General features: G+C 41.8%; 1 protein-coding gene across 1 annotated transcript in view; it reads right to left on the minus strand.

Moving 5' to 3' along the window:
- Nucleotides 1–15,828, minus strand: part of ZSWIM5 (zinc finger SWIM-type containing 5) — a gene marked incomplete at its 5' end in the record, with an annotated part of 103,845 nt that overhangs the window by 40,349 nt on the left and 47,668 nt on the right. The window contains 3 exons of the mRNA XM_081085836.1: nucleotides 2,187–2,337; nucleotides 5,004–5,152; nucleotides 7,368–7,724. Coding sequence (XP_080941962.1) covers nucleotides 2,187–2,337; nucleotides 5,004–5,152; nucleotides 7,368–7,724 — 657 coding nt within the window. The remainder of the gene's footprint in view (nucleotides 1–2,186; nucleotides 2,338–5,003; nucleotides 5,153–7,367; nucleotides 7,725–15,828) is intronic.

Below are 15,828 nucleotides of genomic sequence, written 5' to 3' on the forward strand. Positions count from 1 at the left end.
AGCTGTGAAGCAATGCAAGCTGCTGTGGGGCCCTGGGCCTTCTTTTGGAAGTTCTGGGTCTCTCTGACCCAGCTGCAGTTTGTTAGGTAATTTTCAGATTGCAAAGGGCCAGTGCATTCATATGCAAAAGCCTCTGCTGCACCTTGGGTGGGGTGGGGCTCAGGGAATCAACAGGGCGGAACAAACAGTTATGGCTGCTCCTCAGTCCTGCCCTAAGAGGTCCCGCGTCTCAGTGTCCTGGTAATTGCTGCCAAGCACCTCTGAGAGAAAGCCACCCTGGAGTTCCGACCGATGCCAGACAGTCCAGTTTCTCCCCATATGAGTCAGGGTCCCCAGAGACTCGCCTCGAACTGGAGTTCAGAGCAGTTGGGAGCTTGAGACTACCTCCTGATTGAAAAAGACAACCGCAACCTCAGTTGCCAGCCCTTTCCACATGCGCCTCTGTACCTCTGCACTTTACTTCCGCACCTCCTCTGATTCTCAGTGTGCTTTTCTCTTTCCTTCTAGTAGAATTTCCACTCAGCCAGCCTTCCTTTGGTCCTGGATGATGTCCGTTTTGTCTTTTAGTTGTATTTTTGAAGTGGTTGTGCGAGGCAGCAATTTCCGGTGTTTACCTATGCCACCATCTTGGTTTCTCTCTTGAGTACAATCTTTAACACGGAGATTGGCACATAACAATAATGTAGCTATTCATTATTAATGAAAGCTGCAAAGCCATTAGTGTTCAGGTGATATAAAAAGGCCTCAACACCCAAACTAAAACCCTACCCTTACCAGCCCCAAAGTAACCAAGTATAGCTTCAGAGTCATTAAACCTAATTTCCCAAGGCTTTGGCCCTAACACTATAAAACATATGCTTCAGGGGCTTCCATCCAGAATTTACTACAATCCTAAACTGCAGTATTTCTTGTGCTATCTATAATAATAAAAGCATAATATGCTAATTAGACTGGACAGCCGAATGTCCTTACGGATGACCTTCTGGATGAAGCCGGGGCTACGAAGGCTGAGGCAAGCCGCCGCAGCTGTGAGGGCCCAGCTCCTTGCACGAATTTTGTACATCGGGCCTCTAGTTTTGTATAAGTAGAAAGTCTGTTGTTGGTTTCTGGGGTAGGGGAAGTACCGAGGAGCTGTATTAGTACTTTTAGAATATGCCATATAGACCTTTTTCAGTATAACCCATGATTAGATGGTGAATCTAATGTGTGGAAGATTCTGAAAAGAAGGAGAGGAGTTGAGTCTTAGCGCTGCAAAGCTGGCATTGGAGCAAGGTAATGATAAAAAGAAATGTTGACCAAAGGATATGGCCTTAATAAGAAGAATGTGCAACAGAGGCTATTCAGGAGGCCACAGTTCTAATTTAATCTGAAAGTCCCAAGGCCCTCAACGAGAACAGTGATGATGGAAATAAAAAGTGGAAATGGACACTAAATTGCATTATGAAGACTAGAGAATCAATGACGTTGGTGACTGGATATAGGAAATGAAAGAAAAATAAGAGCTCAACAAGTTTGGCAGAGTAAGGAATGGTGGAGGCAATGCTAGAGTCAGGGGAACCTTTTTTTGTAGGAGGCCTGAGTTCATTTTAGATTTCCCAAGCTTAAAGTGATGAGGGGATTCTTTCCAGTGGAAAAGGTCCAAGGGTGGCTGCTAATATGGGACTGAAACTCATAAATGAAAAAAAGATGAGGCTGAGATCACATAGAGGTAAACACTGAAGCCACGAAATAAAAAACAAATTTTAAAAGTTTTCAAGGAAGTATAGAGAAAGAAGAATAGAAGTCCAAGGCCCAACTTTTGGAAACTGCCATATGTCTGTTTTAGAATGAAAAAGAACAGATCCAAAAAGGGGAAGAAAAATAAGACTGATAACTATTTGGACAGCCAGGCTAGTACCACACAACAGAAGCCAAGGGAAGAGGTTTTCTCTCAGCAAAGGTTTCTATGTGCTATCATCTGGAGCAGAATGCTGATGTCAATAACAAAGCACAATGCAGTAGAAGCTACACAGGTGAGTTGAGAATTACTCTGGTGGCCTCTGTAGAGCCTAAATCTTTCACCAGCTGGGCTAAAGTTCACTCAGCAAGGTCTATGTAATTATTGATGGTAAGTGTTCATGAACACTGTTGCCAGGGAGCAAGCTGGTAGGACAGATACAACACTTCTCTGGGATATAGGGACTTACCTAGCTCATCCCAGAGCTGCCTGCACTTGTCTGTCATGCTTGTTCCTTGCTGCCTCCAGAGTGTGAGTCGTGGGTCAGCCATAAACTGCTCAGTTATTAGTGTCAGCATCCTGGCTCCATTGGAATCTCTCATCCGCAGCATTTCTCGAACCTGACACATAGGATGGGCAAGGGGTTGGTGACTACACATCATAAAAAAGTAGGATAAGAAGAAAGGAGAGGAGTGGGAGGAGAAGGTGAAGTGTTATCTCCAAAGAGCCGTTAGAAGTCCTCTTGTTCTGTAAGCAAGTTTTCTGCATGTACCAAGAAAGCCTGCTGTGCACAACTGAGATACTGCTTCATATCCACTAGTATGGCTAGAATAAAAAAGTCAGATAACAACAAGTATTGATGAGGATGTAGAGAAATTGGAACCCTCATACACCGTTGGTGGGAATGTAAAATGATGCAGCCACTTTGGAATGGATATAGTACTTTTAGTACTATATCCAGCCACTTTGGAATGGATTAGTACTAGTACTAATGACGTTGGTGACTGGATATAGGAAATGAAAGAAAAATAAGTGCTCAACAAGTTTGGCAGAGTAAGGAATGGTGGAGGCAATGCTAGAGTCAGGGGAACCTTTTTTTGTAGGAGGCCTGAGTTCATTTTAGATTTCCCAAGCTTGTTCCTCAAACAACTAAACAGAGTTATCATATGACCTGTCAATTCCATATCCTAGAGAGAAATGAAAAGGTATGTCCACAGAGAAACTTGTACAAGAATATTTCTAGCAGCATTATTTATAACTAGTGTCCCAGTGCATGAAATTCATGCACATTAAAAGGGAATTAATTAGAGTAAATATTTTAATATTGCTATTTGCCCTTTCTCTGTAATGGAAGTGTCATAGAAAGAAAATTAGTAAAATGTATATGAAAATCTTCCTCCTGTCAGAGTCTGGGGCATGCCATGGAACTCAGAGTCAAGTTCCCGCCCACCTGCATGCACCTCGAAATTGCGTGAGACCCAGACCCGGCCAGCCCCACCCCTGTCAATCCCTGCCAGGCAGGGAGTGCAGCCTCAGGTCCCCTGTCAAGCCCCGCTGGGTGGGGGGCGCAGCCTCAGGGCCCCTGTCAAATCCCACTGAGCGGAGGTGCAGTCTCAGGTCCCCTGGCCTGGTGCTGGGCAGGGGGCTCAGCCTCAGATCCCCTGGCACACCCTCAGGTTCCCTGGCCCGGCGCTGAGGCAGGGGGTGCGGCCTAAGGTCCCCCAGCCTGGTGCTGGGATGTAGGGCGCAGCATGAGGTCCCCCATCAAGCTCCGCCGGGCGGGGGGTGCAGTCTCAGGTCCCCCACTCTGGCCTGGCGCCATGCAGCCTCAGGTGCCTGCTGATTGCTCATTACGGCTCGTTACGGGAACCCCGCCTCCACTGTGGGCGCAGCCATCTTATGATGGCGTGACGAAGTGAGGGTCAATTTGCATATCACCTCTTTATTATATAGGATAGCCAAATGGTGGAAACAATCCAATGGCCATCAATATGCAAATGTAGGGTATCCATATGATAGAATATTTGGCCATAAAAAGGAACAAAATACTGACAGATGCTATTAATGCAGATGACCGTTGAAAATATTATGCTAAGTGAAGGAAGCCAGTCACAAAAGACTACATACTGTATGATTCCATTCCTACTAAGGTCCAGAATAGGGACATCTATACACAAAGGGTAGATTAGTGGTTATTTAGGGCTGGGGGAGGAGATGCAGGATAGGGGAATGATAACTAAAGGGTATGGGGTTTCTTATTAAGGTGATAAAAATGTTCTAAAGTTGATTGTGGTGATGGGTGCACATATTTGAATATTCTAAAAATCACTGAATTTTACACTTTAAAATGGGTGAATTTTTAAAATATATTTTTAGTGATTTTAGAGAGGAAGGGGGAAGGATAGAGAGACAGAAACATCGATCAGCTGCTTCCTACATTTCCCCTACTGGGGATCGAGTTTACAACCCAGCCTTATGCCCTGACCGGGAATTGAACCTTGATTTCCTGGTTCATGGGAGTTGATGCTCAATTACTGAGGCACACCGGCTGGACTAAAATTGGTGAATATTATGGTATGTGAATTATATGTCACTAAATGTGTTTTTAAAAACAGGGCAAGAACCCCCTGGCAATGGGCAAGGAGACACCTGATTGGTGGTGTTGCTCTTATATCAATCAGGGGCAAAGCAGATGTACAGTCCTTAGTTCATCCTAGCTTGATGCCTGTGTTGGTGGCCAGAGCTGTTTCATGCCTGAGACACATAAAAAAATAAATAAATAACAACAGGGCAAGAAAGTCTATTGTGAGAGCCCCCACCACCAAAAATCTCTTCAAGGCCTCATCAGACAGTCTTGGATTCAAATCTTCATTACTAAAACCCCCAGCAATGCTAACTCATTTAGAGAGTGCAGCAGAAGGAAGAGGACTACCAGGGTGAGGTAGTAGGGTTCCCTGGATGCAACCTGCTCAGGTCTGCTCTGATGAACCTCTCCTAATAGTTTTCAAGCATTTGATAGAGCTAAAACAAGTGAGCTGGCTCCAAGCAAGAAGCCAAAAGTGTGGTAAGAGAAGGTGGGGGTGGGTGGGTGGGCAGAGATTAACCAAAGAACTTGTATGCTTATATGCATAATCCATGGACACAGACAGTAGTGTGGTGAAGGCCTGGGGTGGGGGCAGGCTAGAAAGGGTGGATATGGAAAAAAGGGGACATCTCTACAACTTTCAACAATAAAGTTTTCTTAAAGTAAAAAACAAACAAACAAAAAACCCTTTTCATATCTTACCTTGGCAAACATGGAATTGAGCTGCTTCCCAGAGCCATAGTAACAACCCTGGGAGAGAAAGAGCTTCACTTGTTCTTTCACCTGTTCTTCATCCAAATGCCAACAGTTCTCATCATCAATGCTGGCTCCAGCTGTGGGGTCAGGAGCACCTGTGAGAAATGGGAACCATGAAATGAATTCCCTGAGTTCATATGCTTCACATTTAACAGGGGTGGAAATTTGTGAGTGTATTCAAAAACATTTGCAGATGACATAATAGCATATATAGAAAACCCTATACTTTTATAAGTTTATACTCAAAGTATCTTTCATATCTTGGTTCACCTCAACACCACCAATTAAAACACAGTTTTAGTATTTACACATCCCTTTCCCCTAGTAGCCTGTTAGCTCATTGCTCACAGTTGAATTGCAAGTTAAATCACCTATGGCACAGTGCTGGTAATGTGATAGACACCCAGTGAATGTTTGTGGAATGAAAATGGAATCTTATCTCACTTTCTCAAAGACAGAGTCTCGTAATAGATTTTAAGAAACCTGCCTCCAAGTGACAATAGATTGTAAGGCAATACTGTATTGGTATGGTCACACAAAGGTTACAAATTTATGTCATGTTTAATCATTTTTCTTTTTCTCTATATTAAAGCCCTGCTTAAATGAAATCCAGTTCTGCACAGCAAAGCTTTTCTGGTGCATCTTATTCCTGAGGGATCAGGAGGGTTCACACATTCATTTAGTCCACAAACACTAATTAACACATACGATCTTCCACTTTATAGTAGGGTAGTCCCTCCTTATCCATTAGATATACATTCCAAGACCGCCAGTGGATGTCTGAAACCACAGATAGTACTGAACCCAATATATACAATGTTTTTTTCTTATACATGCATACCTATGATAAAGTTTAATTTATAAATTAGGCACAGTGAAAGATTAGCAATAATAACTAATAATAAAATAGAATAATTATAACAATATACTGTAATAAAAGTTATGTTATTGTATTGTACTCACCTTTTCATTTAAAGGAAGCACTTTACAACTTTTCTTTGGTATATCCGAATTGCCAACATCACTACTCTTGTGCTTTGGGGCCATTACTAAATAAAATAAGGGTTACTTGAACACAAGTACTGTGATACCAGGGCAGTTGTGATAACCAAGATGGCTAATAAGTGGCTAACAGGTGGGTAGTGTATGCAGTATGGATATGCTGGACAAAGGCATGATTCATGTCCTGAGTGGGACAGAGCAGTACAGAGTGAGATTTTATCACACTACTCAGAATTGTGTGCAAATTAAAACTTATATGAATTGTTTCTTTCTGGAATTTCCACTTCAATATTTCAGACTGCGTTTGACTACAAGTAACTAAAACCATAGAAAATGACGCTGCTAAGGGAGGACTACGATATCCATTATTTGCTACTTTTCTTCAAATGTATTATTCTAACCAGAGTCCTGATCATATCACTTCCCTGCTCAAAAGTCTTCATGATGATTCAGAATCTTACTAAATTAAGTCCAGATGCCTTAGAGCAGTGGTTCTCAACCTTCTGGCCCTTTAAATACAGTTGCTCATGTTGTGATCCAACCATAAAATTATTTTCGTTGCTACTTCATAACTGTAATGTTGCTACTGTTATGAATCATAATGTAAATATCTGATATGCAGGATGGTCTTAGGCGACCGCTGTGAAGGGTTGTTTGACCACCAAAGGGGTCGCGACCCACAGGTTGAGAACCACTGCCGTAGAGTTTGACATTCAAGGCCCTCCATGCACAGGCTCTATCTTTCATTTCTAGCACTGTCTTCCCTATACTTATGCTATGTTCCAGCTAGAAACTTAGTATTCCCAGAAGTCAACAACATTTCCTTATGACTTTAGTTATGCTTTTCTCTTTACTTCCCTCCCTCTCTCCCCAGCCTATTCTTTGGCTAAAAACAACACTTCTCATTGCCAGTATTTCCTCAGATCTAGAGTCAGGGCCACAATGAGAAATGGAAACCATAAAATAAGTACACAGAGAGGCTAATGTTGCCCAGGTTCATGTACTGCTTAGTTCACTTGGCAAGAGGGACTTTTTTTTACCCCCTTTCTGAATTAGCCATATACCTCATTGCCACCTGTCAAAGTATATATGTACAAATAAAGGCAGTAACACTCTTCTGAGCACTTTATTTATTACTTCTCTTTAAGACTTGTTGCATTTTGTTTTACATTGAAATTTTAATTTTTCATATATTCCCAACTAAATTGATTAAGGTTAACTGATTATAATTGCAAAAATATCCCAACCTCTAAACATAAAATAAAGCAACTAAGTAGATTTTTAGCAACAAAAATATTGTACAATTACCATTCACTTGGTTGATTTCTGAGTTGGAGGATAGAATCTCATCTGCCAGTTTCTGTGCAGTAGGAAGAACTTCAGTGTGGTGGGCTGTGATTAAATATTGAATAAACTTTTGTAGCTGGTCCCTATTCATCTGGAAAAGGGTTTCTGAGATAGGAAGACGCAATTTGACTTGTTCTGGTTTACGGATCCTGTAGAGTGAGAGTGCTACCACATGAGCACAGTAGAATATGTCCTTGTTGCCACAGCCACATGTCACTGAAGTGATTTTGCATCGATCAAAACTGATTGCAACTTTGTAAGTCATTGCTGGTTCAGAAGTAGTGGCTGGCTCAGTCACTGTGCCACTGAGATGGAAGCCTAAGGAAACAAAAGAAAGTGTGTTTAGAAATTCTGTAGTAAAAACTTGAAGATTTTCATCTTGCATTTTAGTTAATCAATTCAGATACTATTTGCTGAGTATCTCCTATATATATGGTCAAAGATAGGTCAATGCAACATGGGTATTGCTCTTCAGGAACACACAATCTAGAAGGAGTCTTTATCCTAGAGTCCTCCTGAACTAATAAGACAACTTTTGTTTGTACATATGTACATTTTTCTGGGGAGATAATTCATAGCTTTCATCACAAGTCTCAAAAAGGTTAATAAGGAAACCAAAATAAGTTAAAAAATATCTGTAGTAAATTTTGAGCTCTATCTATCTATTCATCTCAAGGCTTATACCAGCACCTACTGGGCAGTAGTTTGGGGGACAAAGAGTTTGCAAGTGAGAGGTGCTTTCTCCCTCAACCTGATTTTCTGCTTTAATCTCTCTACTGCAGCCATGTAGCTGGCTAATGAGGGATGGTAACTAACAGGATGTCTGATCATAGAGAGCCTTGTGCTATATGGACCTGAACAGCAAGGACTCATGTGTTTGGCCTTCCCCTTCTCACGTGTGTGTGTGTGTGTGTGTGTGTATGCAGTTTGTATTCCCTGGGAGTGCCTCCTGTCGTAACGGGGGGCTTATCTGTGGTGCCCTGTCCCAAGAGAGCAGATGCAGAGGTCGGTGTTAGGACTGCCTCCAAGCTGTCTTTCCTCTCCAGGCCAAGATGCCTTACTCGGTGCGGCTTTTCACTCAGCCACATCACTGTGCTTGAGAAATCATGGGCCACTGACTGGATATTGTGCAGAACTATTATTATACCTGGTCTCTTTTCCCACTCTGGGATTACTGTGCAATAAATACATATACACTGAGTGGCCAGATTATTATGACCACCCCATCAGTACTTCGGTGGGCCACCTTTTGCCTTCAATACTGCAGCGATTCTTCTTGGCATTGACTCCACGAGATGTTGAAAGGCTATGCGAGGAACCTGACACCATGCCTAATGAATAGCACTGTCCAGTCCTGTGAGATTTGATGGTTGTGGAACCAGTTGCCTGATGGCTCTTTTAACTTCATCCCACAAATGCTCAATTGGATTGAGATCTGGTGATTGTGGGGGCCACCTAAGCAAGGTAAAGTCTCCCTCATGTTCTTAAAACCACTCCTGCACAATAGGAGCACCGTGGCATGGCGCATTGTCTTATTGGAAGAAGCCATCTCCATGATAGGATGGGATACGCCATCAACATGATAGGATGAACTTGATCAGCAGCGATACTTAGGTATGTTGTGCTATTCAGACAGTTATAATGATCTGGCCCTCTAGCAACTTCAGCGTGAAATTATAGCTAATTTGCCTACAAATGTCAGGTGGCCATAATAATCTGGCCACTCAGTGTATATAAACAATTGAATCTAAAAAAATAAATGAACAAGCAGAACAGAAACAGACTCAGATACAGAGAACATATTGATGGTTGTCAGATGGGAGAGGGGTTGGGAGAATGGTGAAAAAGGTGAGGAGATTAAGAAGTACAAATTGGATGTTACAGAATAGTCATGGGGATGTAAATTCAGCATATGAAATATGGTCAATAATCCTATATAATAAAACCCTAATATGCAAATCAACCAAACGGGGAATGATCGGCAGAATGAATGGTCGCTATGATGTGCACTGACCACCAGGGGGCAGACCCTCAATGCAGGAGCTGCCCCTAATGGTCAGTGTGCTCCCACAGGGGGAGCGCAGCTCAAGCAGAAGCTGGGCTCACAGCTGGGGAGTGCAGCAGCAGTGGTGGGAGCCTATCCCGCCTCCGCTGCAGGTGGAGGGTAAGCAGCGAGGGGTCCCCGACTGCGAGAGCCCCGGACTGCAAGAGAGATGTCTGACTGCTGGCCTAAGCTGGCAGGTGGACATCCCCCAAGGGGTCCTGGACTGTGAGAGGGTGCAGGCAGGCTGAGGGACCCTCCCTTCCCACCCCCCCGAAAGTGTATGAATTTTGTGCACTGGGCCTCTGGTATTCTAATAACTATGTATGGTGTCAGATCGGTCCGAGACTTATCGGGATTGATCACTTAGGAAGTTATATAATGTCTGATCACTGGGGTGTGCACTTGAAACTAATATAATACTATATGTCAACTGTAATTAAAAAATAAAAAATGATTAAAAAAATAAAATAAAACCCCACAGCCTGTAAAAAAGTTAGAATTGGGATATGAACACAGGTAGTTTGGCTCCAGAGCCTTCATTCTTAATTATTACAATATATTGAATATGACTATGCAGTTTAAATTATGTACACAAAACTTTATAAAAGTAATTAGCAAGTACAACTCTACAAAAATGCACTAATGACAAGTCTGTAAACTCTGGTGTTTGCCTGATTTCCTGGGCAATTGTTCAAGGCAACTGAAACTGACTGCTCTGTGATGCACTCACAGTTGGAATGACGGGCTCATGAACTCATCTGTACAAGACAATGTCTCAGCATAATGAGTGAATCATCTGCAGAGAGTTCTAAAGGAAAGCACTTCTCAGTACAGCCCTCTGACACTATTCAGTCTTTTGTGTTTCTGAGTGCAAGAAAGGCTCTAGTAAAGCTTGGGCAATTAAAACCACTTTGCTCATTGCTCTTTTGATTCACCAGACCCATGAGCAGGTGCTAATGCATGAAAATGAATATAATTTCAGCCAATGGCAGGGAAAGGAGAGCTGCGGTTTATAGAAAAAATTATTTTCCTTATAGTCTGTTTAAGAGTATACTGTGTGTGTGTGTACACACTATATATAAACTAGGTAACTCCTTTGAATGAGTATGTTTTCCTCTTGAATACATTGGGTTTTGATGATGTTGTATCATGTACATTAGACTTTCTCACTTAATTTCTGTCTTCTGGAAGGCCACAACAGTATACCAGCAGTCACTCTTTCTCTTTTCTGTCACCTAGCAAAATGGTAGCCACACAAAGGAATAAACAATGATAGTGACATCCTCAAAATAACTAATTTCCTTTCCAGAAAGCCTTATTCAAAAGCTAGATAACTACTCTCTAAACAAGAACCCTGGAATGGCTCTGGGGACTCATACTATGATAGAAAGAACGGAGGAATCAGGGTGCTTGCATTCTAATTCCAATATACCTCAATTCCTCTTTGTTTCAGTTTCTTAATTATCAAAAACACACAATAATACTTATATACCTATCAGACTCATGTGAAAGTAATTTGTAAAGAACACATTTCCCAGAGATATCATTCAATAGCAATCCCAACTGGCCAGGGCCAGCACCTATATCAGTTCACAGGAAGCAGATGGCGCCCACAACACTGGGTGTGAGTGAGTGAGATTTCAGTGAGGAATAGTATTGTTATTCAGGAATACAAATGATGCTGCCCCATTACCCTGGGAGCTACTTGGTTTGTTTGTATTAGAGAGGTCACCCTAAGCTTCTCAGAGCAGCTGAGTAAGCTGGAGGGCCCTTCTAGTGGCCATCTGCTCCCCTCCCAGACTCCTCTAGCAAATCAAGAGGTTTTCCTTGTATTAACCTCTGGCCCTTCTCAAGCACCAGCTTCTGCAAGCAATGGTCTCCACTCTCCATCTGTGCCAGCAACCAGTTAAAGAACAACGAGGCTTCCCAAGCCCAGGCATTCACTTACAGAGATGCCCTTGCATTACCTAGTTTTCCAGTACTCTTTTACTTGGATCTCTACAAAGGGAGTAGGTACGTAGTTTAAAAGACAGAGTTATTTTTCTTTTGTTATTTTAGAAACATTTTATGTAGAAAAATAAAATGGGAAGAATTTGTCTGGAAAATTCATTAAAAAAATCTAACATGCATAAAACAATCACTTAAAAATAGCAATTTCATTTCCACCCCTCTCCCCAACTACTCTGTGGAGCATGAGGGCTTAGAGAACAAGTTCTCTTGTATATTGGTGGGTAACCAATCTATTCTAGAACTGCAGATCGGATACCTGCTCCTTCGTTCACCGATTTGAACATAGATTGGGGGAAAATACCACCCTCTTTAGGCAGTTCTCTGCAGAAACAATGTGCACATTTACAAGGTACACATGTTGCCAAAATGGATGTTATAGGCTAGTAATTACCACATGGACTATTGATTTGAACAGAGAAAGGGCAACATATAATTGTAAAATGATTTCAGAAATTACCCTATTCCATTCAGTAGCCTACATTACTGGGGGAAAATAAAAATTGAACAATAAACTGCTTTTCAAAAGGAAGAGGATACATGTAGATACTTTTATCAACCACAATATTAACTGATCAAATATTTATTTTTGAGAGTCTTCAAAATAGTATTCAGATTTATTTTAAAGCATTAAAAAATTACCTAAAGAATGCAGACTGGTGCAACCACTGTGGAAAACAGTATGGAGTTTCCTCAAAAAATTAAATATGGACCTGCCATTTGAACCAGTGATCCCACTTCTAGGAATATATCCTAAGAAACCTGAAGCACCAATCAGAAAGAATGTGTGCACCTCTATGTTCATAGCAGCACAATTTACAATAGCTAAGATCTGGAAACAGCCCAAGTACCTATCAGGAGATGAGTGGATAAAAAAGCTGTGGTATATTTATACCATGGAATACTATGCAGCAGTAAAAAAAGAAAAATATCTTACCCTTTGAGACAGCATGGAGGGACCTGGAGAGTATCATGGTAAGTGAAATAAGTCAGTCAGAGAAAGACAAGTATCACATGATCGCACTCATATGTGGAATCTAAATAACAAAACAAACTGATGAATAGAGTGGATCTAGATACATGGAAGCATGGAACAAAGTGCGGAATCTCAGAGGGATGATGGGGGAGGGTGAGGTAAACAACCAAAGACCTTGAATGCATATGAATAAATGCATAATCCATGGACACAGACAATAGGGTGCTGAAGGCCAGGGGCAGAGGGGTGTGAGGGGGAGCTGGAGGGGATCAATGGGGGAAAAAAGGGGACATAGGTAATACTTTCAATAAAAAATTATTAATAAACTAGAGGCCCTGTGCACAAAAATTTGTGCACTCGGGGGGGGGGGGAGGGTCCCTCAGCCCAGCCTGTGCCCTCTTGCAGTCTGGGACCCCTCAGGGAATGTCCACCTGCTGGCTTAGGCCCGCTCTCCAGGGGATTGTACCTAAGCTGGCAGTCAGACATCCCTCTGGCAACCCAGAAGCCCTCAGGGGATGTCCACTTGCCCATGGGGAGCAGGCCTAAGCTGCAGTCGGACATCCTTAGCACTGCTGAGGAGGCGGGAGAGGCTCCCTCCACCACTGCTGTGCTGGCAGCCATCAGCCTGGCTTGTGGCTGAGCAGAGCTCCCCCTGTGGGAGCGCACTGACCACCAGGAGGAAGCTCCTGCATTGAGCATCTGCCCCCTGGTGGTCAGTGTGTGTCATAGTGACCAGTCATTCCCAGTTGTTCTGCTGTTAGGGTCAATTTGTATATTACCCTTTTATTATATAGGATAAATAAATAAATTTTAGAATCAGCCTAAAAAAAGTCAATGAAAAAAAATATCCGGGGTGGGGGCAAGGAATATTCTCTGGTGACTCATCTCTCTCTCTCTCTCTCTCTCTCTCTCTCTCTCTGGTGACTCATCTCTCTCTCTCTCTCTCTCTCTCTCTCTCTCTCTCTCTCTCTCTCTCTCTCCTCCCTCCCTCCTCCTCCTACTGTTTCAAAAAATCAATGGAAAAAATATCCTCAGGTGATTAACAACAACAACAAAAATCATATGATCCTATCAACAGATGCAGAGAAACCATTTGTCAAAATCCAACATCCATTATGACCAAAACTCTCATCAAAGTGGGAGTGGAGGGGATACACTTCAACATAATAAAAGCAAATATGTATAACAAACTCACAGCTAACATCATCCTCAATGAGGAAAAGCTGAAACGATTTTCCTTAAGACAGGGAAGTCTGCTTTCCAAGTCCAAGCCACAATAATCAGACAAGAAAAAGAAATAAAAGGCAAACAGCCCAGCCGGGTGTAGCTCAGCGGTTGAGCGTTAACCCAGGAACCAAGAGGTCGCCAGTTCGATTTCTGGTCAGGGCATATGCCCAGGTTGCGGGCTCGATCCCCAGCGGGGGGCATGCAGGAGGCAGCCAATCAATCATTCTCTCTCATCATTGATGTTTCTATCTCTCTTTCCCTCTCCCTTCCTCTCTGACATCAATAAAAATATTTTTTTTTTAAAAAAGGCAAACAAATTGGAAAGAAAAGAGTAAAACTGTCATTAATTGCAGATGACATAATACTATATGTAAAAACCCTAAAGATTCTACCAAGAAACTATTAGAACTGATACATGAACTCAGTAAAATAGCAGGATACAAAATTAATACAATATTCAGAAATTAGTTGCTTTTTTAAAAAATCATCACTGAGGATATATTTTCCATTGACCTTTGGAGAGAGAGTGGAAGAGAAGGAAAAGGGGGAGAGAGAGAAACATCAATATGAGAGAGACACACCAACTGGTTGCCTCTCACACGCATGAGTCTGCAACCGAGGTACATGCCCTTGACAGAATTGAACCAGGACCCTTCAGTACTTGAGCTGATGCTCTATCCACTGAGCCAAACCGGCTAGGGCTCAATTGCATTTTTATACATTAATAATGAACTATCAGAAAGAAAAATTAAGAAAAAAATACAATTTACAATGGCATCAAAAAATAAAATACCTAGGAATAAATTTAACCAAGGAAGGAAAAGACCTATACTCAGAAATTATAAGACACTGAAGAGAGATACTGAAAAAGACACAAATAAATGAAAGCATATAACTTGCTCATGGATAGGAAGAATTAACATCGTTAACTTGTCCATATTACCCAAAGCTATCTATGGATTTAATGCAACTCCTATCAAAATACTGAGCTTTTGTTTTTTTAAATTTTTTTTGTTCATCTTCACCCAAGGATATTTACTTATTTATTTATTTATTTTATTCCTTTTTGGGGGGGAGGGGGGAGTGTGGGAAGGGTGCTGGAAGGGTGGGGGAAGGTGTGGAAAGAGTGTGGGGCCGGTTCAGGGAAGGGTCTACTTATTTATTTATTTTAAATATATTTTATTGATTTCAGAGAGAAAGGGAGAGAGAGATAGAAACATCAATGATGAGAATCATTGATCAGCTGCCTCCTGCACTTCCCCTACTGGGGATCGAGCTCGAAACCCAGGCATGTGTCCTTGACCAGACTCGAACCTGGGACTCTTCAGTCTGCAGGCCGATGCTTTATCCACTGAGCCAAACTGGCTAGTGCTTTCCATTGATTTTTAGAGAGAATGGAAGGAAAGGGGAGAGACAGAAACATTCATGCAAGAGAGACACATCGATTGGTTGCTTCCTGCACGTGCCCTGACCTGGAGCCAAGGATCAAGCCTGCAACTGAGGTACGTGCCATTGACCAGAATCAAACCCCAGACCCTTCAGTCCATGGGCCAACGCTCTATCCACCGAGCCAAACTAGTTAAGGCCCAAGAGTATTTTTTACAGGACTAGATCAAATTATTAAATGAATATCAAACCACAAATATACCCTGAATCGTCACAGCAATCTTGAGAAAGAAAAACAAAGTTGGAAGTATTACGCCACCTGATATCAAACTATATAAGAAATATAGTAATCAAAACGACATTGTAGTTGCATAAAAACAAACACATAGATTTGTGAAACAATATAGAGAGCCCAGAAATAAACCCATGCCTATGTGACAAAGGAGGGAAGAATATACACTAGGGTTAAGACAGTCTATACAATAAATAGTGATGGGAAAATTAAGCATAAATGGAAAAACATAAAACTAGATCACCTTCTTATACCATATATATGAATAAACTCAAAATGGACAAAAGACTTAAATTTCAAGACTCAAAACCATAAAACTCCTAAAAGAAAACACAGGCAGTAAACTGACAATGTTCTTAGTGATAGTATTTTTTATTATGATTACCTCCTAGGTCAAGGGAAACAAAAGAAAAAAACAAATGTGATGACAGCAAACTAAACAGTTTATGCACAGCAAAGGAAACCGTCAACAGATAACCTACCAACTGGG

Source organism: Myotis nattereri (assembly GCF_964212035.1).
Source record: "Myotis nattereri genome assembly, chromosome: 3".
Taxonomy (NCBI): Eukaryota; Metazoa; Chordata; class Mammalia; order Chiroptera; family Vespertilionidae; genus Myotis; species Myotis nattereri.